The sequence below is a fragment of the Nicotiana tabacum genome, chromosome 16, assembly GCF_000715075.1.
Source record: "Nicotiana tabacum cultivar K326 chromosome 16, ASM71507v2, whole genome shotgun sequence".
Classification (NCBI taxonomy): domain Eukaryota; kingdom Viridiplantae; phylum Streptophyta; class Magnoliopsida; order Solanales; family Solanaceae; genus Nicotiana; species Nicotiana tabacum.
Window position 1 is genome coordinate 76487678 of NC_134095.1, and position 27361 is coordinate 76515038.

General features: G+C 37.4%; 1 protein-coding gene across 2 annotated transcripts; it reads left to right on the forward strand.

Moving 5' to 3' along the window:
* The first annotated feature begins 901 nt into the window (after window positions 1–901).
* On the forward strand, window positions 902–22205 carry LOC107797184 (putative serine/threonine-protein kinase PBL7). 2 transcript variants are annotated; one of them, XM_075232963.1, is made up of 10 exons: window positions 902–1294; window positions 8938–9074; window positions 10171–10268; window positions 12985–13316; window positions 19044–19493; window positions 19578–19738; window positions 19954–20027; window positions 20114–20258; window positions 20392–20541; window positions 21830–22205. In XM_075232963.1, the coding sequence occupies exons 1-10, from the start codon at window positions 1087–1089 to the stop codon at window positions 21908–21910; spliced, it is 1836 nt and encodes a 611-aa protein (XP_075089064.1). In that variant the 5' UTR covers window positions 902–1086; the 3' UTR covers window positions 21911–22205. The 2 variants fall into 2 exon arrangements, with proteins under 2 accessions (XP_075089064.1, XP_016475533.1); XM_016620047.2 differs by lacking the exon at window positions 902–1294 and adding an exon at window positions 8487–8560.
* Window positions 22206–27361: the final 5156 nt, after the last annotated feature.

The window sequence follows — 27361 nt, forward strand, 5'->3', positions numbered from 1 at the left end:
CTCTTTTGAACTCAAGGATAATATATATAGAGTTTCAACTTGTAGAAATTAAAACTCTATGATTGTGTCATGGAGTTCAAAATAAGGTACCATTACTGAGGTTTAAACCTATAAATGTTTGAATTCTAGTATAGTATGCTAAAATTTTACTTTTAAGAGATTTAAAGTCAAGTATGGTGTTCATCTGTAGATAGTTTTTTGAACTCCATTATATTATGCTGGAGTTTCACTTGTAAAAAATTTGAAATTCAATAGCTATTGATGGAGTTGTTCTGTGTGTTAGGGTACTTTTTTCCAAAATATACCAGCATTTAAATGGAGGGGCTAAAGTCTAATAGTTTTTTTTTTTAATCATGGCTAAATGCTAATAGCAACGGTAAAAAATGGTTAATTACCTATATGATCCAATAACGAGTGGGGAGGGGTTTCTAACAATAGAGGAAGCTTGCAGCTATAGCAAGGATTCAATGTAGCAATTCTACCAATAAATATAAACTACTACTTTAATTAAGCTGTATTACCCTTTTACTCATCAAATTTGAAATTTTAGACATTCCTTTCTAAACTTGTCGAATTCCAGAAATTTTTTGCAAGAGCGTCCCATAAATGAACAAGCAGGTAGGAATTAACATATGGTCACGGCCATTGTCATTTCTACTTGTAACCAGTAGCATTTTGTCGGAGTTTCAGAGGAGAAATGTTGGTGAACTGGCGAAATTGAATATTGTTGTCTTGTTGCACTTTGGCACCATTTCTTCTTTGCTCCTTCATGGCCGGCTCCCAGTTCCCGCCAGAAAATTATTCAGTATATCCATTCAGAATATCCCAAATATACTCTAAATATTCCCCTCTACCCCCCAGAAATTTTTTTGAGACACAATTTTCTTGGCCCCAAATTTGATTTGTCCATCTCTCATTCTCACGTTTGTTTGATTGTTTCATTCGCTGTTTCTTTTTAACACCTTTATATGTGCTTGAGATTTCTCACTAACTCTATTACTTTTCAGTTGTTTTGAATAACAAAAGAGAGAATAAATTAAAACTGCTATATATTTTTGTGTGTGTTGGAAACTTGAATTGCAACAAATGGCATCATCTATGAGTAACAATTATAGCCACACAGATGGTGAGAGTCTAATAACGGGTCGTATTGTTATAGCTTTAGATGCTACAAAGGATCACTTTGAGCAGGAAATCAAGCAAACTATCAATGAGATCAGAGCACAGGGTAACATTCTTCACGCGGGCGATACCATTATTGTGCTTGGCATTTTGCATAAATATCTACATCCTAGTGAGTACCTGCCTCACCTTTTGCAATTACTATCTCATTTTCTATTGGAAGATTGCTACTTTTTAGTGCTTGAGTTGGAGGGTGATCGCACATTTTATCTTTGACTAGATTTTGCGACAGTAAAACTTCTAATATTGACATCATTAATTGCCATTTGTTTCATTTGGAAGAGGGCATGAATGAGAGGAGGAAAATATTACAAATTGTAGCTTCCTTTGAATCAACATGGCGTCCACATTTTGAGGGTTGTGCTTGACAAATTTTACTCAAATAATAAGGTCATTAGTAGTTTTCTATTCCCATGGATTTTCATAACTCTACAGATGATGATGAGTCCTCTGAACAATATGATCTAATTTTAGGCTCAACTCAAACTTTTGAAGTCATTATGTCGGCCTAAAATTTTATAAGGAGATGCATTCTTATTTCTGTGAAGTTGCAATTTGACCTATGAGATGCTATTTTCTCCCTTTAGGATATGTATAACACTTTGTACTGTGGTTCTTAAAATTTCTCTCCTCTAAAAGTGTCTGGAGAAAAGATCTGTAGGGCCTTAAAAGATGGTACGTAAAACATAAAATTCTGCAATTGTACATGTAGAGATTGTTCATGAACTTGATGGAGTATGATGTTGGTGTAATTATTATGTGGGATAATTTCACATAAGTACACTTCTTGGGGAAAGCACTTTTCAGCTGCCTAACCCACAAATACAGTTTTCATGCGGTAGCCCACAAATAATTTTCAGCCGCCTAACCCACAACTTCATCAACTACACCCAAAACGCCTAAATCAAATTTCACTTTTTTCTTTCATTTTTATCTTTACCCTTTTTCCATTTTCATTCTTATTTATTTTTTACTTCCCGCTGTATAGTACTTCCTAAACTTCACAATATCAGGAAGTTAAAGTAAAAAATAAAAATATATTCATTCTTAGAGTCTATAATTTTATTTTTATATTTTCTTGCAAAATTTAAAGTTTGTAAGAGAAATTCTTATTTCACTGGAAAAAATAAAAATTTACATTATTAAACACCTTATATACATTGTTATACACACAAATATACATGGTTATAATTATGTATAATCTTGTATACTTGTGTATAATAATGTATAATTCTGTATAACTATGAGAATACCCACAAATATACATGATTATACAACGTATATATATATGTATATACAACATATACATCATTCTTCCTCCCTTCAGAAGTTATTTAAAGTGAGAAGAAGAAGAAGGAGAAGAACAAGCAAAATTACCAAAAAAAAAAAGGAGATTTCATAACTTAGAAGAACAAGAACTTATTCTATTGAGTCGCTGTGTAAAAACCAAGAAGAACAAGTGAAGGGATCTGAGTATGTCCATGGGCAAGAAAAATCGTAAATCCAAAACCAAAAGCAAGCGGAGAAAACCCAAGTTTTCTCCTAAAAAATCTCAACCGTCAGATCATATGCCGGTAACGTCCACCGCTAGCACTCATGATCATCAGAATTCTCAACAGCTCAATCTCTTTCCTTTGCACCTAGAAAATTTAGTCGACGACAAAGACAGTGGGGTGGGGAGCAAGAGATTGAAAATGAAAGAGCAAGAGATTGAAAATGAAAGAGAAAGTGGGATGGGGAGAAAGTCTGAAAGAGAATTTGGGAATCGAAAAATTTTCTCTGCATAAAGAAAAAGAGTGGGGGAGGCGATGGCTAATCATTGAAAAAAAAAATCAACAATATAAAACTGGGTCATACCGGGTAAGAAGGAAAAATATGCGCGGTATTTTGTTAGGATAGTGGGCCAAGTGACATAAAGTGTAATTTCTTCTTATTATGTTTAATCTTGCATTTTCTGTGTTGTACACCTTATAAACTAGTTTCTTAAGAATGAACAATAAATTTCTACTTTTTTCACTTGTCCATTAGTTCCATCACATTGACAAGTAAGCAAGGATATATCTTCTAGCATTTTCCTCTTTTTATTGCTTGCTAATGCCTTATAGAAGCTTTCAATTTTCACCATTTCCCGTTCGCCAAAATGAACTTTCCGATTTGATAGCTAATGGGTTCAACTAGAATGGTTTTTGTCATCGAGAATTGGTTCTTGTTTATCGCTGCTAAGTTATGACCAAAGTCACTTTAGCGGGGAGCCATATTTTTTGGTTCACGAAAGCTTACAACTCCAGTTGTATTATGCATGATTCCTCTTTCCTGTGACAGTTGAAGTGCATATAGGGAATACATAGTTTCTACATATTATGCCATTTTTATGGTCAAGGGGGAACTGTGGTAGACCAGTATTAGCTGAATAATTACATGCGATCAGAGGCGGATCTGATAGGACCAAACATGTTGTTGTATGTGAATGTAGACAAAACAAAAGAAAGAAAAATCAAAAAGAGATGAAAATATGATGTAAGCGCTTACATCGACATTCTTGTGATGTAAGCGCTTGCCTCAGCATTCTTATGATGTAAGCGCTTACATCGGCATTCTTATGATGTAAGCGCTTACCTCGGCAGGGCATTCAAATGCTTATAAATAGGGGTCTACATTTTCATTTGTAGAGCATCCCAAAAATTCTTCTTTCTCTCTTCAATTAATAAAGAACTATTCTTTGTGTGGCCGTGGAGTAGGCAAAAATTGCCAAACCACGTAAATCTTGTCTTTTCTTGTCTTGTCTTGTCTTGTCTTGTGCAATTTATTGTTTCTCTCCTAAATATCCTTTTCCTTCTATTATCTTGACATGCTTCCTCAACAACTGGTATCATAGCACAGACAGTGTAATTCTGGTAGAAAAGTACAGTATTGGTGCAGGTACTATTCACAAGAATAGTGCGACACTATTGATCATCGTTACTATTCACAAGCACTATTCACATAAATTGTTGTTGTGAAAAATGACATCGTAAGAAGGGAAGGTTAAGATTGACAAGTTCAATGGCAAAGATTTTGGATTCTGGAAAATGCAAATAGAGGACTATTTGTACCAGAAAAAATTACACTTACCTCTGACCGAGGTGAAACCGGAGACTATGTCCAAAGCGGATTGGGATCTATTAGATCGCCAAGCTCTTGGTGTGATTCGTTTGACGCTAACACAAAATATGACGTTTAACATCATTAATGAGAAGACCACTTCAGGCCTGATGAAGGCGTTATCAAATATGTATGAGAAGCCATCTGCTTCAAATAAAGTCTATTTGATGCGCCGATTGTTCAACTTAAAAATGACAGAAGGTGGATCAGTCACAGAACATATCAATGAGTTTAATACAATATTAACTCAGTTGAGTTCTGTTAATATAACAATTGATGACGAAATCAGGGCGTTGATTCTACTATCATCTCTACCGGAGAGTTGGTCTGCAACAGTAACTGCAGTTAGCAGTTCATCAGGAAGTACCAAACTCAAATTGAATGATATTAGAGACTTGGTTCTAAGCGAAGATATTCGCCGAAGAGAATCAAGTGATTCCCCAGGATCTGCTTTTAGTACCGAAAGCAGGGGGAGAATCAACCAAAGAGGACAGATTTATGGTCGTGACAGATCAAAGTCAAGGAGAAGAGGACAATCCAAAAATCGCAAGGACATTACTTGTTGGAATTGCGATAAAAGGGTCACTACAGTAGTCAATGTAGAGAACCAAAGAAGAAGAAGGAAGAAAATTCAGCAAATGTAATTGGTGAACAAGTCGGTGATGCACTAATTTGTTGTGCAGACAGTCCAGTCGAATCTTGGATTCTGGACTCAGGTGCATCCTTTCACTCTACATCATGCAAAGAATTATTGCATAATTATATTGCTGGAAAATTTGGGAAAGTTTATCTAGCAGACGGCGAACCTCTCGGCATTGCCGGAAAAGGTGAAGTTCATATAAAGACTTCACAAGGCACGCTATGGAAATTGCAAAATGTACGACATGTTCCCGGCCTCAAGAAAAATCTGATATTTATGGGTCATATTGATGATGAAGGATATACAACAACATTCGGCAACGGATCGTGGAAGATAACCAAAGGAAATTTGGTTGTGGCACGAGGCTTCAAAAGGGGAACACTGTATGCAACTGCAATAGAAAGAGATACTATAACAATAATTGATCATGGTCGTGATACAACATTGTGGCACCGGAGGCTCGGGCATATGAGTGAGAAGGGAATGAAGCTTTTGGCATCCAAAAAGAGGTTGTCAAACCTAAAACATGTTGAATTAGGTTTGTGCGAAGATTGCATTTACGGGAAACAAAAGAGAGTTAGTTTCTCAAAGGTGGGAAGGACGCCAAATAAAGAGAAGTTGGAACTAGTGCATACAGATGTGTGGGGACCAGCTCCTGTAACTTCTCTAGGAGGCTCACGCTATTATGTCACCTTCATTGATGATTCCACAAGAAAGGTATGAGTTTATTTTCTGAAAAATAAATCTGATGTATTTGTTACCTTTAAAAGATGGAAAAATGAAGTTGAAAATTAGACAAGTCTAAAGTTAAAATATCTGAAGTTTGACAATGGAAGAGAGTATGATAGCCAAGAGTTCAAAGCATTTTGCTCGGAGAATGGGATCAGAATGATCAAGACAGTTCCTGGAACACCGGAACAAAATGGTGTTGCTGAGAGGATGAACAGAACCCTGAATGAACGAGCCAAAAGTATGAGAATACATTCTGGATTGCCGAAGTATTTTTGGGCGGAGGCTGTTAACATGACAGCTTACCTCATAAACAGGGGACCCTCTGTACCGCTGAATTTTGAAATTCCTGAGGAGGTATGGACAGGAAAGGAGGTAACTCTCTCACATCTGAAATTTTTTGGTTGTGTTGCTTATGTGCATGTAAACTCTAATGATAGAGATAAGCTTGATCCTAAAGAAAAGAAATGTTTCTTTATTGGCTATGGTGATGATAATTTTGGTTATCGGTTTTGGGATGATCAGAATAGAAAGATCCTAAGACACAGGAATGTCACATTTAATGAAAATGTGATGTACAAGGACAAGCTTGAAGTAGAACCAACCAACACCAGCAAATAGACAATGTCTGAAACAGTTGAGTTAGAAGAAATCTCAGAAAATGAAGTAGCTAGAGGGATTACAACTGATTCTGAAATTAAAGATGAAGAACCAGAAGCCGAATTTGAAGAAGAACTAGAAGCCGAACCTGAAGCGGAACCAGAGATAGAATCAAATCCAGAACCAAATCTGGAATCAGGACCTGAATCAAATTCGGATTCTGTTACTCATGAACCTACATTGAGGAGATCTAAAAGAGTCACGAATGCTACAGATAGGTTAACTCTCTCTTCACTATTTACTTCTTACTGATGCTGGAGAACCAGAACATTTTGTTGAAGTAATGTAGGTGATAGACTCTGATAAGTGGAAGCTAGCCATGAAAGAAGAGATGGATTCTCTTCAAAAGAATAAAACATGGATACTTACGGAGTTACCAAAAGGAAAGAAGGCATTGAAGAACAAGTGAGTGTACAGAGTCAAGGAAGAGCATGATGGTAAGAAGAGATACAAAGCACGATTAGTTGTAAAAGGCTTTCAGCAGAAGGAAGGAATTGATTACACCGAGATCTTCTCTCCTGTAGTCAAATTAACTACTATCAGGTTGGTGCTAAGTATCGTAGCTGTAGAAAATTTGCATTTGGAGCAGCTAGATGTTAAAACTGCTTTCTTGCATGGTGACCTTGAAGAAGACATCTACATGAAGCAACCTGAAGGTTTTCAAGTTTCTGGTAAAGAAAACCTTGTGTGTAGGTTGAAGAAGAGTTTGTATGGTTTGAAACAAGCTCCCCGACAATGGTACAAGAAATTTGATGGATTCATGCATAAAAATGGTTTCACACGATGTGAGATGGACCATTGCTGTTATATCAAAAATCTTGATGAATCCTATATCATTTTATTGTTGTACGTTGATGATATGCTAATTGCAGGATCTAGCATAAATGAGATCAACTTGGTTAAGCAACAACTGGCGGAGGAGTTTGAAATGAAAGACTTAGGACCAGCTAAGCAAATGCTTGGGATGAGGATTAGCAGAAACAGGTCGGAATGAACCTTAAAGTTGTCTCAAGAAAAGTACATACAGAAGGTACTAAGCAGGTTCAGTCTTCATGATGCAAAGACCAGAAGCACTCCACTTGGAAGCCATCTAAATCTGTCAAAGGACCAATCACCTAAGAGAGATGAAGAAAGGAAGTACATGTCCAAAGTTCTGTATGCTTCAGCAGTAGAAAGTTTGATGTATGCTATGGTTTGCACTAGACCTGACATAGCCTATGCAGTTGGAGTTGTCAGTAGATACATGTCAGATCCAGGAAAGGAGCATTGGAAAGGTGTAAAATGGATATTGCGATATCTCAAAGGCACTTCAGGTATGACACTTTGTTTTAAAAAGAGCAATATTATCTTACAAGGTTTTGCTGATGCAAATTTAGGTGGCGATCTGGATAGTCGAAAAAGTACCACTGGCTACGTGTTCACCTTGGGTGGTACTGCTATTAGTTGGATGTCCAGACTTCAGAAAAGTGTTGCTCTATCTACCACTGAAGCAGCATACATGGCAATCTCAGAAGCTGGAAAAGAGATGATTTGGCTCAAGAATTTTCTTAAAGAGCTAGTAAAGAGCAGGACAATTGTGAGCTTTTCAGCGATAGCTAGAGTGCAATTCATCTTGCCAAGAATCCAGTGTTTCATGCAAGATCGAAGCATATCCAGTTGAGGTATCATCATATCCGAGAGTTGATAAATGAAGGAACTCTTTCCCTACAGAAGATACCAGGATCAAAGAACCCATCAGACATGTTGACCAAAGTTGTCGGTGTTGACAAACTGAGGCTGTGCACTGCCTCAGTTAGCCTTCAAGACTGATAGAGTGAAGGCGCCACCAGAGAATAGCAAATCTTTCTTTATTTTCTTTCTTGATGTAACATAGGTTTGAGGGGGAGATTGATAGGACCAAACCTATTGTTGTATGTGAAAGTAGACAAAACAAAAGAAAGAAAAATCAAAAAGAGATGAAAATATGATGTAAGCGCTTACATCGACATTCTTGTGATGTAAGCGCTTGCCTCAGCATTCTTATGATGTAAGCGCTTACATCGACATTCTTATGATGTAAGCGCTTACCTCGGCAGGGCATTCAAATGCTTATAAATATGGGTCTACATTTTCATTTGTAGAGCATCGCAAAACTTCTTCTTTCTCTCTTCAATTAATAAAGAGCTATTCTTTGTGTGGCCGTGGAGTAGGCAAAAATTGCAGAACCACGTAAATCTTGTCTTGTCTTGTCTTGTGCAATTTATTGTTTCTCTCCTAAATATCCTTTTCCTTCTATTATCTTGACACGCTTCCTCAATAAGATCTAGTATTTAAATTCTATGGGTTCAACATTTAATGGTTTTAGCATTCAACACATTTTATTTTTGAAGTTATGGGTTTATATCTACTATATTTGCAATTTTAATAAATTTTTATATATAAATTTTTACTCTGCGTATGGGTTTAGTTGAACCCGGTATTAGCACAATACATAGGCCCTTGTGTGCGATTGACCACTGTATCATTGCTCATGTCTTTAGCTGACTTCTTATCTTGTATGTTATACATCCTTACAGTATGGGTTGCTCCCTCATTTTTGTGCGCAGTGGGTTATCAAATGGAAGCCGAGCCACTGTCCATTTTTGGAACTCACAAACGTGAAATTGAAAAAGAGGTAACAAAGAAGGTTGATACATATGTGAACATGCTCATGCAAAGTGCCCAAGACTGTGAAGGTGAAGGGGTAATATATACAGCTTAATCCTAATAATAGCTCTGTACTGCAAGCAACTGCTAATTGATATATCATAGAACGCGGCTAGAAGTATCCATAGAAGCCACCCTTTTGAAAATCCTGGAAATGTTTACTTCACACTGGCCTAGCAAGTTTGCTTCACTCTGGAGGCATGTGGTTGAGTCTGACCTACTACATTACAGTCTTTTGGAGTTTGTTCATATCCGTGTGTTAGCATATCAATGAAATCTCAAAAATAAACTGATGCAGTACAGATTAGCTTTTGAAAAAATTAATTTTCGGATGTTCACAATAGGAGTAGACATTACAGCTCCCAAAGTATTTGAACTTGGTTTAGAAACTGCCACTTTTATATTGTCTTAACCTCAATTATATAGGGGGAACAACACCCACATAGAGCCCAGTTACATAAGGAAAACGGCAATTAAATGAAAGTGCAAAAGAATGTTAATCACCGGTTCATCAACATATAAACTGGCGTCCACCTTAATAGAAATCACACTCTAACACTGATTCAGCCTGTAGGATTTATGAATCTTGAAGTAAAGTAACTGAAATAAAGAGTGGCATAGTAGCAGAAATAGAAAGATGATCGTCCCTTCCAGATTTGATAAGACAATATCAAAAAAGCAGTTTATATAGTTTGTATCATCCCTTGCTTAATTCGTTTATAATTTGAGAGCTATTATCTTACAAGGCAGATGATATGAGCTGCCCGCATTCTATATATTTTGAGGTTTCTCCAAAAAAATATTCTTAGGATATCCATGGGTTCTTCCTTTATCCAGCCAGACGGAATATCTTTGAATTCCATGATCTTCTTGGAATGGTCTTATTAGCATGCAGCTGTAAGCAGCTGGATGGAGTAGAATTTTAATTGAACGCCCAAGCTATTCTTATACTTGTCTTTCTAGCTATCTCATCTCATTATATTTCTGTCCACTGCAATGCATTTTATTTTTTATATATATTTATATCCCTTTTAGTTTTGTTCTTACTACAAAAAAAGGGCAGTCTGGTATACTAAGCTCCCGCTATGCGTAGTAATATGTTCTTACTACAAATTACTATAAATTTTGCTTAGGTTGACATTGAAGTCAAAATTACGGCTGGGACTCCAGTAAGGAAGGTGGTTGTACAAGAGGTTATAACTATCGATGCGGCATGTGTTGTACTAGATAGGTATGTTCTCTGATGTTACCATGGTAATTCCAGTTCCTGTAGTTTGCATGCCGTCTCTTTCATTGGGAGCAAGTATCTTTTAAAAATAAGATGGAAAAATTAACATGGCAAAGAGCAAAGAGTTTCTGGTCTCAGTGTTGCTACCATCTCTTATGACAACATTGCAATGTGGTTGTTCCATAGAAAAGGAATCCATCCCGGCATCATGAGACCGTTTCGTAATCTGAATGAGTAAATAAATATATCTCTTCCCATCTTCCAAACCGTTACGATCAGTTGGAACCTTAACTATTGCAAAACTGGGCATCTTTGCTCAGCTTAGGTTTTTAACTCTTCCTTTAAGGACTTATTGATAATTCTCATTTAAGGAACTATTTGAATGGCATTTTGTTCTATTGTTCGTTGAGTAGCTTTGATTTTGGTCCACCAGTATTTAAGGGATACAAATGGATCTTCAGGGAATTGGCATGGACCCTTGTTTGGAGTTTTTCTATTCTTCTGCAATGCTTTTGTCACAAGATGTTCCGCCTTTGTTTACCCTGTCTCTCTACTTTTTTTTCTGATTAAAAATGCACAGATAAGTCTATACCTGTTAGTCATAAGGCTGATTTGTAGAATTGGGATTTTACTCTGTATAGATTATTATGTTTAATGTTTGCACATAGATTAATTTTTTGATGAAGTAAGATAATTTCATTAAATGGCATCAAGAAGATGCATAGAAAAAATATACAACAAAAGTGTGGCTGCTCATATACAAAAACTTACTGAATAACAAAATGTCATTTAGTTTCCAGTCTTGGATATCTCTTCTGAACTGCAGTGCCCATGAGTTATCTTGCCAATAGTGCTCAATAGTGGAATCCTTGTTGCTGGCCAATAGAAATAGACTTGGGTGTTCGTCTTTCAGGATCTCTAACCCTAACCATCTATCTTTCCAGAAAGAAATATGAGTTCCATTCCCAAGCTTGAGTGATGACTTGAGTTGAAAGTCACCCCATAACTTTGAAATGTGTTTCCATGGCCCAAAACCATGTGGCAGTCTACTCTGTCTAGTACACCAGTTCTTTGCCACCCCATATTTTGCTTGTATTACAACTTTCCACAGCCCAGGGTTCTCCATGTTGTACCGCCAGTGCTATTTCATTAACAAACTCTTGTTGTGTAAAGTGAGATCTTTTATTCCTAGCCCTCCATGCACTTTGGGGAGAACAACTCTTGGCCATTTAACCAAATGGAGTTTGTGAGTTTGACTATTACCTTCCCATAGAAAATCTCTCCTTAATTGATCAAGTCTCCTCTGGACCTTAGCTGGGATTGGAAACAACACACTATTGATGAGTGTAATTCTACCACCCAGAGAAAGATACTGCATTTTTCAGGAAGCCAACTTTTTTTCAAATTTTTCAATTACTCCGTTCTAGATACCTAGAGGCTAGAGCTTTGTATCTAGCTCCCAGAGGAAGACCCAGATACGTTGTAGGGAAAGAGTCCACCTTACAACACATTACTTCCGCAAGCTCTTCCAAGTTTGGAACTGAATTGACTGGGTAGATGATGCTCTTCAACATGTTCATGTGTAGGCCTGAGATAGCTTCAAAGATCATAAGTGTAAGATTGAGGTATAAGACCTGTGATTTTTCAGCTCCACAAAAAATCAAAGTATCATCTGCATAGAGCAGATGGGAGACTGTAACAGAGTTACCATCTGCACTTCCCACCTTGAAACCCTCTAGCCAGTGATTATTAATATCGTATGAATTAATATCATCTATGTTTGCGCATAGATTATTAATATCGTGTGATTGCAATATATTTTGTTGCTTATTGTGGTTGGAAAATCAGGCTTCTGTTTGCAAAGATTTTGCTCCTTAGTTAGAAGAAGAGAAAAGGGAAGTTGATAATTCAAAAACTTTCTTAAAGCTTGGTTTTATTGAAAGGAAAGAAACATGACAGACTTTCTCAACATGAAGAGATAAAATTAGCCACTAAGCATGATGCTTGGTGGTACTCGCTAAAAGAACATGAAGAGGAAATGTAACTTTTAAAGTCCATGAAACTAGTCCCTCGACTCGCTGATGGGATCATGAATATTTGGTTTCATGAAGATAAGAGCAAATTTAAGTTATTGAACTAAAAAACTACATGACATCCACAATATGCATGCACGTATGAAAAGGTCTTGCCGCTATTAAGTAGAGCTGGGTCGATGCACGTTCCCTCAGTCCAAAGTAGGTCTTTGTTTATTCCATATCTGGTGCTTCTGATGTTGATTTCTGAGCTTCGTAACTACTGTCTGATACAAACAGAAGCGCATAAATCTAAAGCTCAATGATTTTATCAAAGGTGGAACAATGTCTTGCAAGACTCTTCTCTCATTTGATTCGAGAAAAACCATGCATTTTCTATTTGTTACCAGAAAGTCAGCACTTATCCTTGAGAATTCAGCCTCCCTGGTTAAATCTATACTGATGTGCTTCCAACTTTGGATCTATGAAACACCATGTCCGCATTTTTGTAGTTCTTACAAGGAAGTCAGTACTTATCTTTCAAAAGTAAGCCTCTTGGATTAATTTTTATGTCATCTTCTGCTTCCTACTTTGGATCTATGGTTTATATGTTTATTGCCTCTATATTGCTGATAGAATCTCATGTTTGTTTGACTCTATGATATTGTTTTCTATTCTCTAATTATGACAAGGTTAAACCCTTACAGGTACCTCAGGCGGGATTTGACGTATTACCTTAAACACATCCCTTGCAAAGTTGCATTAATTAGTGATAACTTGTTTGTGAAGGTTATGAGACCTTATTCCATAATTGATGCGGACAGCATTGAGAATAAGTTATACTTTTCTTTGTCCAAGCAAGTACCCTTGGCACCTCCTCCGACTGAAGAAAACACAGAGCAATCTGTTATTTCGATGAACTACTCAGGTTCTGTGGAAAGCTCCGAAATTGCAAACAATGAAATGGTGACATACAAACAACCGGAGAATAGCACTTCACTCGAAGATTTTAGTGCCAATCCTATGCAAGAAAGATCAGGTGAGCTAGCATGATGATAATTGTGAGAATGCACGGGAGAAAAATCTATTATTGATGTTAATTGTAATACAACAACAACAACAACCTAGTATAATCCCACTTAGTGAGGTCTGGGAAGGGTAGTGTGTATGTAGACCTTACCCCTACCCTGGGGTAGAGAGGCTGTTTCCAAATAGACCCCCGGCATCCTTCCCTCCAAGAACTTCCCACCTTGCTCTTGGGGAAACTCGAACTCACAAACTCTCGGTTGGAAGTGGGGGTTGCTTACCATCAGAGCAACCTCTCTTTGTGTTATTTACTGAGTTATGAAATTTACTTGTTTATTTCTTTTTATTTTTAAATTGTGAAAATTAATAATTGGGTTGTTTTACTTAGCTCGCTAATATGAGGACCAGTAAGGGGCTTGGTGAAAATATCTACAAGCTGATCATTCGACTTCACAGATTTTGTGGTAATATCTCCTGTGAGTATCTTTTCTCTTACGAAGTGATAGTCAATCTCAATGTGTTTAGTTCTCTCATGGAATACTAGATTCGATGCAATATGAACGACGACTTGATTATCACACACAAGTTTTCACTGAATTTCAAACTCCTTGAGCAGCTATTTGATCTAAACTAGCTCACATGTTGCCATAGCCATTGCTCGATATTCTGCTTCTGCACTAGACCGAGCAACTAAGTTGCTCCGACACTTCAGTTTAGGTGCCGCACCTGTGTCGACACGACACTAGTATGGGTGTGGGTATGGGATCCATACCGGATTTGGTCAAACACCTTTGGGTACTTTAACAGTTTAACCACAACCGATGGAAAAATTCGATACAAGATACAATTTGATTCCCGAAATCAAAACCAAAACTAGGATAAATTTGAAGAAAATAACATACCTTATCTACGTCATCAATCCTTTACTTATTTACAACTTAAGAATAAAAAAGAAATCCACACTTTACAAGCTATACATAAGTATTCCACTAGATTTCTTACAAATTTAGATATATTTTTATTTTTTTTGAATTAATTTTAGCCGGATCCCTGCACCTGTATCCATACTAGGATCTGTATCCCCGAATCTTAGAATTTACATCTCGAAGGATCCGACCTCTAGATCTGCACCTGTGTCGGACACCCGCACCCGTGTCCGAGCAACTTAGCCGAGCAACAATATTCTGTTTCTTGCTCTTCCACGTCACCAAGTTACCACTTACTAAAACACAATATCCAGACGTAAAACGTCTATCAGAAGGTGATCCTGCCCAATTAGCATCTGAGTATCCAACAATCTGCTCATGGCCTCGATCCTCAAACAATAGCCATTTGCCTGGAGCTGATTTTATATACCGAAGAATGCGGACAATTGTATCCCAATGACTATCACAGGGAGAATCCATAAACTGACTCACAACACTCACAGGAAAGGAAATGTCAGGTTTAGTCACTGGAAGATAATTTAATATACCAACCAGCCACCTATATCTTGCAGAATCGCTAAGTGGCTCCCCCTATCCTGGTAGAAGTTTAGAATTTGGATTCATAGGAGTGTCAACAGGTCTACAGTCTATCATGTCTTCTCAAGAATATCTAAGGCGTACCTCTGTTGTGTGATCACAATATCTGAGTTAGACTAAGCGACCTCAATACCTAGAAAATACTTTAATCTGCCTAGATCCTTAGTCTAAAAGTGCTGAAAGAGATGTTGCTTCAACTTAGTAATACCATTTTGATCATTGCTGGTAATAACATTATCGTCAACATAAACCACCAGATAAATACAGAGATTTGAAGCAGAATGCCGATAAAATACAGAGTGATTAGCTTTACTACGCATCATGCCAAACTATTGAAAAACTGTGATGAACTTACCAAACCAGGCTTGGGGAGACTGCTTTAGACCATAGAGTGACCGGCGTAACCGACATACAAAGCCACTAGACTCCCCGTGAGCAACAAAACCAGGTGGTTGCTCCATATAAACTTCATCCTCAAGGTCACCATGAAGAAAAACATTCTTAATGTCCAACTAATAGAGAGGCCAATGGCGAACAACAACCATGGATAGAAAAAGGCGGACTGATGCTATTTTAGCCATAGGAGAGATAGTATCACGGTAATCGAGCTCAAATATCTGAGTATACCTTTTGGCAACAAAACGAGCCTAAAGTCGATCAACCCATCCATCTGGACCAACTTTGACTGCATACACCCAATGACAACTAACAGTAGATTTACCTGAAGGTAGAGGAACAAGCTCCCACGTACCACTTGTATGTAAAGCAGACATCTCGTCAACCATAGCCTGTCGCCATCCTGCATGAGACAATGCTTCACCTATAGACTTAGGGATGAAAACAAAGAAAAAAGAAGATACAAAAACATTATGGGATGATGACAGACGATGATAACTTAAGCCGACATAATGGGGATTAGGATTAAGTGTGGTCCATCACCTTTCCGAAGTACAATAGACTGATTAGAAAGAGACAAGTTTGCAGTAGGAGTAGGGTCAGGTGTGTGACGTGAATTAGCTGGGCCTGATGTTGGGCGCGGACGACGATGATAAATCAAGAGTGGTGTTCCTGTAGCTGGGGTTCTAGGAGGAGTACACTAGATTCCTCAACGTTTGGTAACTGTAAGACTTCTATGGTTGAGAATGCAGGAAAAGCTATAGGTGGTGGGGCTGGAGCTAGAGTTGAGGTTGTAGGTGATGGAGTCGTGGAGAAAGGTGAAGGGGAAATAGTGACTGAATCTCTAAAAGATGGAACTGGTAGCACCTCAGAAATGTCTAAGTGATCAGTTAGGCCTGTGAAGTATGGTTGAGTTTCAAAGAAAGTAACATCAGCAGACATAAGACACCGCTGGAGGTCAGGTGAGTAGCATCGATATCCCTTTTGCATTCTCGAGTAACCTAGAAATACACATTTAAGAGCACGAGAAACTAACTTATCTTTTCCTGGAGTAAGGTTATGAACAAAACATGCGCTCCCAAAGACAAGAGGTGGAAGAGAGAACAAGGGTGAGTGAGGAAACAACACAAAGAATAGAATTTAATTTTGGATAGTTGAGGATGACATACGATTAACAAGATAACAAGATGTGAGAACTGCATTCCCCAAAAACGCAATGGAACATGAGACTGTATGAGTAAGGTACAAGCAGTCACAATGAGATGCTTATTTTTTCTTTCCTCTACCCTATTTTGTTGAGATGTGTGTGGATAATATATTTGATGAATGATACAATGAGAGTTCATAAACTGCTAAAATTGAAAAGACAAATACTCTAGGACATTATCACTACGAAATATACGGATAAAAATCCCAAATTGATTTTTGATTTTAGTGTGGAAGGTATGAAAAATAGAAAACAGCTCAGATCGATTTTTCATTAAGAATATCCAAGTGCACCTGGAATAATATCAATGAAACTAATAAAGCAGCAGAATCCCAAGGTAGAACTGACCTAACTAGGACCCCAAGCATCTGAGTGGACTAAAGTGAAAGGTGACTCTGCTCGATTATCAGGACGCCGAGGGAAATGGGAGCGAGTATGCTTACCGAGCTAACATGACTCACACTCTAGAGTAGATAAATACGACAAACCAGGTACCATTTTCTGAAGTTTTGACAAACTGAGATGTCCCAATCATTAACAAAACAAGCTGTTGATATGGGTTCATGTGATTTAGCAAGGATAAGTTAATAAAGTCCATTTGATTCATGCCCGGTACCAATGATTCGCCTCGTACTGCATTTCTGTATAAAAACAAGGTCATCAAGAAATAAAACAAAGCATTTAAGTGATTTGGTTAAATGACTAACGTCTATGAGATTAAAAAGACTACCGGAAACATAAAGAACTTAATCTAAAGGTAAGGAGGTGGACTTGCTTGACCAATTTCAGTTGCTATGGTTTGAGACCCGTTGGCCATTGTGACTGTTGGAAGAGATTGAGAATATAAAATACTAGTGAAAAGAGATTTATTACCAGAAATATGATCATATGCACTTGAATCAATGACCAAAGAATCGGAGGATGAAGATTAGGAGACACAAGTTACGCTATTACATGTTTGAGCAACAGAAGCTGTCTCTGAAGATGTCTGTTTACATGCTTTGTATTGAAGGAACTCAATATAATCTGGTAGAGAAACAATCCAACTATTCATAGTATTGGATCCCATTTCGCTACTATTAATTTCTCAAATTCTTGACTAAACATTGTAGGGTTAACTTGAAATAGTGGAAATCAGTAACTTCTGGGAAAACTGAAGAAATATCTGGGAAAACTTTGAACAGAGAAAAAGGACACTATTTTACACCGGAAAACACTGTAGCTCGCCGGAAATTCCAAAGTTGTTGGAATCTGTCGAAAATAGCACTGGTGAACTCGGAATTGCCGTGCTAGTAAGTTGTCCTTAAGGAAGTTTGTCAGAATCTGGCTGGAAGGGGTCTCACGCGCCCGACGTGTGAGGGCGCATGGGTAGGAATTTTCTGGTGGGGTTTTCTAGGGTTTGGTCGCGCCGCGGGACTATGACGACCTTGTGGTGGTGTTGGTTTGTGTACAACACTGATAAATAGTGAATTTCATGCAAACAGGCACTTAGGTCACCGGAAAATTGTGACTGAGTTCTTTCTTCCCGGATGTCGTTGAAATGACGTACAATGATCTTTTCTTACTGATGCTCTGATACCATGTGAGAATGTACGGGAGAAAAATCTATTATTGATCTTAATTGTAATATAATGAACCCTATTTATAAGTAAACATAATATATAACATACTCTTATTACATATGGGACTAGGACTAATTACATATATATTCACATAGCTATTCTAACAATAATTTTAAAAGAAATGCAGCCATTTGGGTACTATTACCCATGTCTCTTGATATCAGTGGCATGCGTATATCATTAACCTTGTTTAGTTAGATTTTTCCTTCTTTTTCTCCGATACCTTTTAAGGGACATGTAAAACAACTCATTTATTCTAATGTTAACAAGTAGGCCTATACGCTGTACCCCTGAATGAACAAAAAAGCATGATATTTTTAAAATTCTAGCATAAAATCTTGCTGTTGTTGTTACAAAACTTCATTATGATACTCATGCTCACACGAAACAAATATTACCATAGTGAAGTTATTCCTTGTTGTGTGGGTTGAAAGGTATCTCCAAGCCTTGTTTGATTCTATATTATTGTTCATTATACTAATTCTAGTTGTAAAATTAGCTGGTTCTTCATTTTTTGGGAAAATGGATTATTGTTCTTGCATATGAACTACTCATTAAGAATTTGGTAAATCATCGGCTTTTGGTAGTGGTTCTTGTGCTGATAACTTTAAGTTGCGGAAGTGCAGTGACATCAGAAGAGGAATTCTCAACGATATCTTCCCTTTCAGTTTTCATGGTTTTAAAAGACCTTCTGTTTCCTGAAATGTTTGTAGTCCTATTGTAGTTTGGATTCCTACTCAACATTGTAGGGAAGAGGTAAGAAGAGGAATACTAAGAAATATCTTTCCTTACAGTTCTCATGAGTTTAAAACAGGCTTTTTCTATTTTCGGTGTTTTTTAAACTAGTTGAATTATACAAATCTGTTATAGTATTGGCCTCCTTGATGTTGATGAAAGATGTAACAATCTCTAGTGTAACACTGTAAGGCATTTGACAGAGTAGAGAATCATCTTCTGTTCTTCGTGCTTTAATTGTTTAAAAATTTTAACAGGTAGGTCTGCCAGAGAGGACTTGAAGCATTCAATTCCTCCTGTTATTCAGAAAGAACGAAAACCACCTACATCAAGGAAATCCTCTAATACTCCATTTCTTTGTATTGCTTGTGGAGCAAAGACAGAACTATATATCAAGGATTCAATGAGATTCAGTTTCTCAGAGATACAGCTGGCAACAGATTATTTTTCGAAGGATAATTTGCTTGGAGAAGGTGGATATGGTCGTGTATATAAAGGTCGGTTAAAAGACGGTCAGGTCATTGCTGCAAAGGTGCGGAAGGAAGCAAGTACACAAGGCTTTTCCGAGTTTCATTCTGAAGTTTATGTTTTGAGCTTTGCACGTCACAGAAACATTGTTATGCTTTTGGGTTATTGCTGCAAGGAAAATGTTAACATCTTGGTCTATGAATACATCTGCAATAATTCTCTTGAGTGGCACTTATTTGGTACGTATAATTATGATAAGTCAAATATTGGTGCAGCAACATAAAGCGCAAGATAAATAGTTATTTCGGGTAATATCTTGGCAGAGAATACAGAAAATGTCCTTGAGTGGCACTGCAGATATGCTATTGCCATCGGCACTGCAAAGGGCTTGCGTTTTCTGCATGAAGAATGTCGTGGAGGTCCAATTATTCATCGTGACCTGAGGCCTAGCAATATACTGCTCACTCATGACTTTGTTCCCATGGTAAATCTACACATTTTGATTCTCACACAGAAACATTATTAGTATTGTTAGACTAAATAGAATGAACAGATAATTTGTAGTTACCACATTCGTCCCCCCCGCCCCTCTGCTTCTGTTCCTCCAAGCTGGACTGAGACCTGAATAAAAACACTTGAGAAGCTAATACTCATTCCATTGTTCATATGGATAATTCTATTTGTTTTCATTTGTCATAGATAGGTGACTTTGGCCTGGCTAAGTGGAAGACAGACGAGGATAAGATTTACACGAGGATACTTGGCTCGTTGGGGTGTGAGCAATTCCTATACTTCATTGCATACATAGATGACAACTTTGAATCAGATATTCACCAAAAGCTTTTCTTGCTTCATGCAGATATCTGGCTCCTGAATATGCTGAAAATGGCGTTGTGTCTGTAAGAACTGATGTCTATTCATTTGGCATTGTTCTTATACAATTAATTTCAGGACGCAAAGCCGTAGATTCAGTGAGAGAGGGCCATCACTCCCTTAGACAATGGGTATGTTCTCTGGGCTTTCGTTACTTGGGATCACAGTCAGATTCGGTTCCTTCAAAGATCTAGCTAGATTAGGGAACTTTCATTTCAAAATTTGAGTGCAATTTAACGGGAAGTTGATCTTTCGCATTTTCAGGCAATTCCACTCATTAAAAGGCTTGCATTGCATGAGCTCATCGATCCTCGCATAGGTGACTCTTATGACACATATGAAGTGTACCACATGGCTAGAACAGCATTCATGTGTGTGCAGAACGACCCTGAACTGCGCCCATCAATGGGAGAGGTAAATCTTGTTAATTTATGAAGTCAATTTGTTGATGAACTGCTTAGTAATAGAACACTGAACATATCATCAGCCTATCAATCCATGTCAAAGATATTATTCTTTTCGTTTTTAAGTTTCATATATTGGTTCATATTTATTCTCTTCATAATATTCCCTATGCAACATTCAAGAAGCATAAACAAAAACATTCAGGATTCTTCAGTTGAAATACGGCCACTATTATAACTGTGAAGCAGTAGTATGCAACACAGTAGTGATATTTTTGAACATCAGAAATCAGAAGTCAATCTATTGTCTTAATTTGGACTTAAAAAACTTTGTTGTTGTTTTATGATTGCTCTCTAGGACAAGGTTGTGCCTGTTAAGTGTCATATTGTATTTTCTTCAACTCTACTTGATAGTCTTTTTTGTTAGTCCATTTTGAGTATCGGCTTCCGTGATTTGATGATGTACAAACTATAGAGAGATTGCTTTCACCAGTCTATTTTACCCCAGTTTCCGAAAAGAAGGATGAATTGCCATGTTATTCTAGTTTGACGTAAGGGACCACCTCTCTTTGGAGAATTTGGTGCACCCAGTTAATGATAGGTATAAGTTCACTGATTGCACTTTGGAAGATTGGGAGCTGGAATTTTCATCTTTATTGTTGTCTAGCAATTTGCATTCCGTACTCTGATTTTTGATAGTGTGCAACCTAACATCCTATTGCTCATAAGACGCCAAAATGCATATAGTTTCATGTCAGTGGCGGAACTAGGATTTTCATTAAGGGGAGTCAAAATATAAAAAAGTAAACACATGAAGAAGCCAAGGGGATCTAACAATATAGTAATGTGCACATTATTATTTTTACCTATCTACACAGTGTAATTTCCAACAAAGGGTTGTCACCCTGGATAACGGAGGTTCCGCCACTGTTTCACACTATCATATTGATTTGGTGATAAACTGACCAAGAACTAACTTTCAGGCCATTTGTCATAGCCAAAAAACCTGTGAAAAAAAAAATCTTGATTATGAATCTAATTAAGGCTGGAGAAGTGAAAGGAAAGCATGTTTTTCTTGGGGAGGGGGGCGTTAGTGTTGTAAACTACTTTATAGAAGGGAAAGAACTAATTGATTATACCTGAACTTTACTCTTCTGTAACCATAATAACTTAATTTTGGTAATGCAGTAACATAATGTATTCGACACAGATCTTGCTTGCTGAATATGGATGGAATATCTTGTTTTGTGATTTTACTCTTTAACTGATGAAGTGGCTGGTTGCAAACACGAATGCAGGTCTTGCGTCTTCTTCAAGGGGAGTTGGAGCATCTCCACCAGATCGTGGAGCAGTTCATTCCACATTTTATTAGTAAATAGAAATGTGATCAGCCATGTTATGTTTAATTTGTCGCTACACTGTCTTGGAATGTTTTACATTTCTGTGCACGGGGTAGGAAAAAGAGCTAATAATAACACATGCAATACTTTTTAACAGTTCATCTAGTACAAACTCGGGTTTATCTTGTATACTCTCGTATATTGAAGATGTTAGTTTGCAGGGGCGGAGCTACAAGCTTGAATACGAATCCGAACTCAGTAGCTTTTGCTCAAATAATGTATTTATATTAAGATATTCGTTAAAATATATACACTAGAAGTCATCGTTCTAAAATTCAGAATCATAAAGCTGAAATCCTGGCTCCACCTCTGTTAGTTTGGTTTGGTATCATACTTATAATACAGGAAATATTGGAGAATTATCTTTTCACTAGTTAGCACCTTTTGTGAAGAGATCCTAGAAATTCACAATTGAGGGACAGAGTCCCTTGTGTAATCATCCAAAATATTTGAGATTCATTCTGATGAATTTGGCTGCTCATGAACTGCCTAGCTTATTCGATTCAGAATGTAACCACTCGAAATATTTTATTAACTTTTTTGCGTGTTTTATTTGCCTATATATATGGTGTTCCCAACATCTTTCATGCAAAAGGGTTGGGTGGCCTGAAGGCCAAACCCAAAAGGTTAAATTAGCTTTCATAAGCCATGGATTACTTAGTTGAGTCATAATTGCTACGAGTGATCACTTGGTCTGAAGTAATCTCCTTATTAAATTTCGTTTTACTTATAGCATAATGTTTGGTTCCAATGCAAAATCTCAGATAACTTATGTATTCTCCATATATGAGTAGTACATCGTTTGGCTTCTGGGCTTCTGGCATTGAATTCCGCATAAGTTATCCGGAGTTTTATACTGAAAATCAAATGTTCCATTACTAATTCTGGATGCAGTAATTTATATGAGATTATATGTACTCCTATTATTTTACCGGGGATAAATATGTGATAAGAATACACATATATTAGAAATATGTGATAAAAAGTATTTGAGATAAAAATGCCTTTAGATTAGGCAATCCATGTATTCATTGCATAAACCATCCTTGTAATATCATCCTAGCAGTACTAGATCTTAAACCAAAGGGTGACAAGCAGAGGGGCGGATCCAGCTTAGTAGGTGTAGGTTCCCGTAAATTCAATAACTTTTGCACATACTTTGTATATGTATTAAATTTTTTTATTAAATATCCATAAATATTTAATTGTAAATCCAGTCATTTATTGTATATTTACTTAATATCGTTTTAGAAACTCATAAACTTCACTGGATCCGCCTATGGTGACAAGCCATGAATGTTCTTCTACGAAAAAGGTAACAACATGTGCTAAGGTACCTGAAACTGGTGGTTTGGCGTAGACAAAGCTTTTTCTCTGGGAATTTAAATGGAAATATTCCCACTCTTTAAAGACTTGTCACACTGAAAAGACTCCTATATTGTGTAGAAGATAAATCGCCCTAATTAAGAAGAACCTTCTATTTTAGAAATGTCTGTACATTTGATAATATATTATTTAATTTAGGGGGAAAATAAGAGGAAAAACAAAAGATCCCTGTGCCTTGCGGTGTCCATGTAGAATGAGTTATTTATTCTTTTTGTTGCGAAATGTTCTTCAGCCAAAAGAAATGGCATTCTTTATCGTAATTATTGAAGTACCTAGCAAATATTGGACGAGTCTATGTTTGTATAATCACAAGATTAAGGTATGAGCTGCCAATCTTATTGTATTAACTTTTGGTCCTTCAGTTCTACTCTTTGTAGCTGTTTCAGTCCCTGCTTAATTAAACGCTTTCCCAAGTCAAGCCTCTTCAATTTTGGTAACTATATTTCACCATAAATTAAGCTATTCCAACAGTTTATTTTTCAAACATTGACCACTATTTTGAAGCAGAAGAATAGACCAAAAGCAAAAGGGGAACTTCTTGTTGGAGATATAAAAATTCAATACCATATCATATGTTAAGAATTCGTTCATGTGCATATATTAAATTCCACATTTATCTAGTGCAGTATTTTAATTTGACAATGAAATAAGATAAAATAAATATAAGAAGTAATATCCTAGAAGAAAACAATAGAAAGTACGAGAATATGATTTTTCTGCTGACTATCTATAAACCAAAGGGCTATCACGACCCGGAATTCTCACGGTGAGGACCGTGATGACGCCTAACATTTCACTTGCTAGGCAAGCCAATGTTAGAGATCATTAAACCAATTCTTAAACCTTTCAGTGATTAACAACAAATAAACCATAACAAATTGAAAAGAGTAAGGAAATCTATAACAATCTTAATATATAAAGCTATCCAGAATCTGGAGTCACAATCCACGAACTTCTAAGTAAATGTCTGAAGGAAATACAACTGTTTTCGCTACAAAAGAAACAACAAAGATAATATATGGAAGGAGACGTCAGGCCCTGCGGACGCCAACAAGTGTACCTTGGGTCTCCGATCAGATGAAGCCAGTAGCTAAACTCAGGATCAACTCGGACAGGTACCAAAATCTGCATAGAAAGTGCAGAGTACAGTATCAGTATAAGCGACCCCATGTACTGGTAAGTGTCGAGTCTAACTTCGGCGAAGTAGTGACGAGGCTAAGACAAGACACCCACAAAACAAACCTGTGCAGAATAACAATATATATACCAATAACAATAATAAAAGAAATAAGACGGGCAATATTGGGAGGGGGAAATGCTGAGGGGATCACAAGATAAAGGATCACAACAGAATTAAGAACTTTGATCAACCGATATAATTAGAACAGATAAGGTCAAGTAACCACATCAAGAGAAAGTACACGGCATCACCCTTCGTGCTTTTACTCTCAACCTCACCATATGAATAAAATAAAACAGCACAGCATCACCCTTCGTGCACTAACACTCACAAAGTCATGGCACAACATCACCCTTTATGAATTAATACTCATAATATAGTACGGCATCACCCTTCGTGCATTAACACTCACAAAGTCATGGCACGACATCACCCTTCGTGAATTAACACTCACAATATGGCACGATATCACCCTTCGTGCACTAACACACACAAATCATGGCACGATATCACCCTTCGTGCATTAACACTTTCCCTCACCAAAATAAGTAACAATAACAACAGGGAGATAGAAATATCAAGAACAAGTCTTACTTCAACATTTGGTTCCACAATACCAACCTCAACTTTGAATCAATACTCAATCAATACCAAAATCCATCAAATATAATAAGAATGATCAACATAACAATAAACTAGTCTAAGCATGGGTAATATGATCACGGAAAACTACAATTTCATGAATAAGACTCATTCGCATGTTATGACTCGACAACAACGCATAGGTACTCGTCACCTTACCTATACGTTGTAATCAACATTCAAACACGTAGCAAATAGGCAAATAAGACCTAATACCTCAAGCAAAGTTTAACCACGACACTTACCTCACTCCAACGGCTAACTCAAAGCTCAACCACGGCTTTTCCTCTCAAACGAGCCTCCTAACCGATAGAATCTAGTATTTTACCAACCAAACGATTCAAATTAAGCCTTAAGAACTACCCATGATGGCAAAGAATTTAATTTAGGCCATTTTTTAAAAAGTCGACACCCGAGGCCTGCATGGTCCAAACCCGAAATTCGGATCAAAACCCGACTGCACATTCACCCCTGAGCCCGGATATATAATTAGTTTTAAAATCCGACCTCAATTTGAGGTCTAAATACCCAATTTATCAAATCCCTAGTTTCTACTCAAAAATCCCCATTCCATCATGAAAACCTTAGATTTTCGGTTGAAATCTTGCAAAATGAAGTGAAAGATTGAAAGAAACTAGTTTAGAATCACTTACCAATATTTTGGAGAAGAAATGGTCTTTGGAAAATCGCCTAGAGGGTTTATTGTTGTGAAAAATGAGCAAAAATCCCGTTTAGGTCAAGTTTTACTAGCTGCAGATGTTACAAACGCGACCTGGGATTCGCAAATGCGAGAAAATTTTCGCAAATGCGAACCTCCCACATTTCTATTGTCCTCGCAAATGCGAAGATAAGGTCGCAAATGTGAACTTAAATCTCCGCAAATGCGATCACTCGCAAATGCGACTCAGAATCGCATTTGCGATCACTGCCCTTCCCAGACTCCCTTCGCAAATGCGAAAGAAAATTCGCAAATGCAAAAACTGTTGGTCCAGCTTCACTTCATATTTGCGATGAGAAGCTCGCAAGTGCAAACCCCTCAGAGGTCGCATATGTGATGCCTGATCTCGCAAATGCGAGATTAGAGGCCTGCAACAAGATCAGATACACCAGCAATATTCTCTAAGTCCAACTTTACTCTGTAGCCTATCCGAAACTCACCCGAGCCCTTGGGGCTCAAAACCAAAAGTGTACACAAGTCTAAAAACATCATAAGAACTTGCTCACGTGATCAAATCGCCAAAATAACACCTAAAACTACAAATTTAGCACCAAATCAAATGAAATTTTCAAGAAAACTTTGAAACTTCTAATTTCTCAACCGGACGTCCGAATCACGTCAAACCAACTCCGTTTCTCACCAAATTTCACAAACAAGTCATAAATAGGTTATTAGACCTATACTAGATTCCGGAACTAAAATATGGATTCGATATCAAAAAAGTCAAACCTTGGTCAAACATCTCCATTTCATTAAGTCTTTAACTTTTAAATTTCGACAAAGTCCGATATCTCGCGCTAGGGACTTCCGATTTCAATTTCGGGCATACGCCCAAGTATCAAATTACGTTAAGGACCCACCGGGACCGTCAAAACATGAATCCGGGTTCATTTACCAAAATATTGACCGAAGTCAACTCAAATGAAGTTTTAGGCAAAATTTCTTATTTTTATCAACCGTTAACATAAAAGCTTTCCGGAAACACACCCGGAATGTGCACGCAAATCAAAGAGGGTAAAAATGAGATTTTCAAGGCTTAAAAGCGTAGAATTGAGTTCTAAAATACAAGATGGCCTTTCGGTTCATCACATTCTTCACCTCTAAAACAACCGTTCGTCCTCAAACGGGCATAGAAAAGTACTTGGGCTGGTGAACAGGTGGGGATATCTACTCCGCATGTCTGAATCAGATCCCAAGTAGATGCCTCGACGGGCTGACACCTCCACTACACTCGAATGGAAGAATAACTCTTCGATCTCAACTGACGAACCTGCCGGTATAGAATAGCCACCAGCTCCTCCTTATAGGTCAAATCCTTGTCCAGCTGGACAGTGCTGAAATCTAACACATGGGATAGATCGCCGTGATACTTCCGAAGCATGGACACATGAAACAGTGGATGTACCACTGATAAACCAGGTGGCAATGCAAGCCTGTAGGCCACCTCCCCCACTCGCTCAAGAATCTCAAAAGGCCTGATATACCTAGGACTCAACTTGCCCTT

Bases quoted from the DNA above. Each gene is read 5' to 3' on its own strand.
- LOC107797184 (XM_075232963.1), top strand. From the start codon at position 1,087: ATGGCATCATCTATGAGTAACAATTATAGCCACACAGATGGTGAGAGT. The intron at 19,739-19,953 runs GTAAATCTACAC...CATTTGTCATAG, and splicing joins CTCATGACTTTGTTCCCATG to ATAGGTGACTTTGGCCTGGC. The intron at 20,542-21,829 runs GTAAATCTTGTT...ACACGAATGCAG, and splicing joins TGCGCCCATCAATGGGAGAG to GTCTTGCGTCTTCTTCAAGG.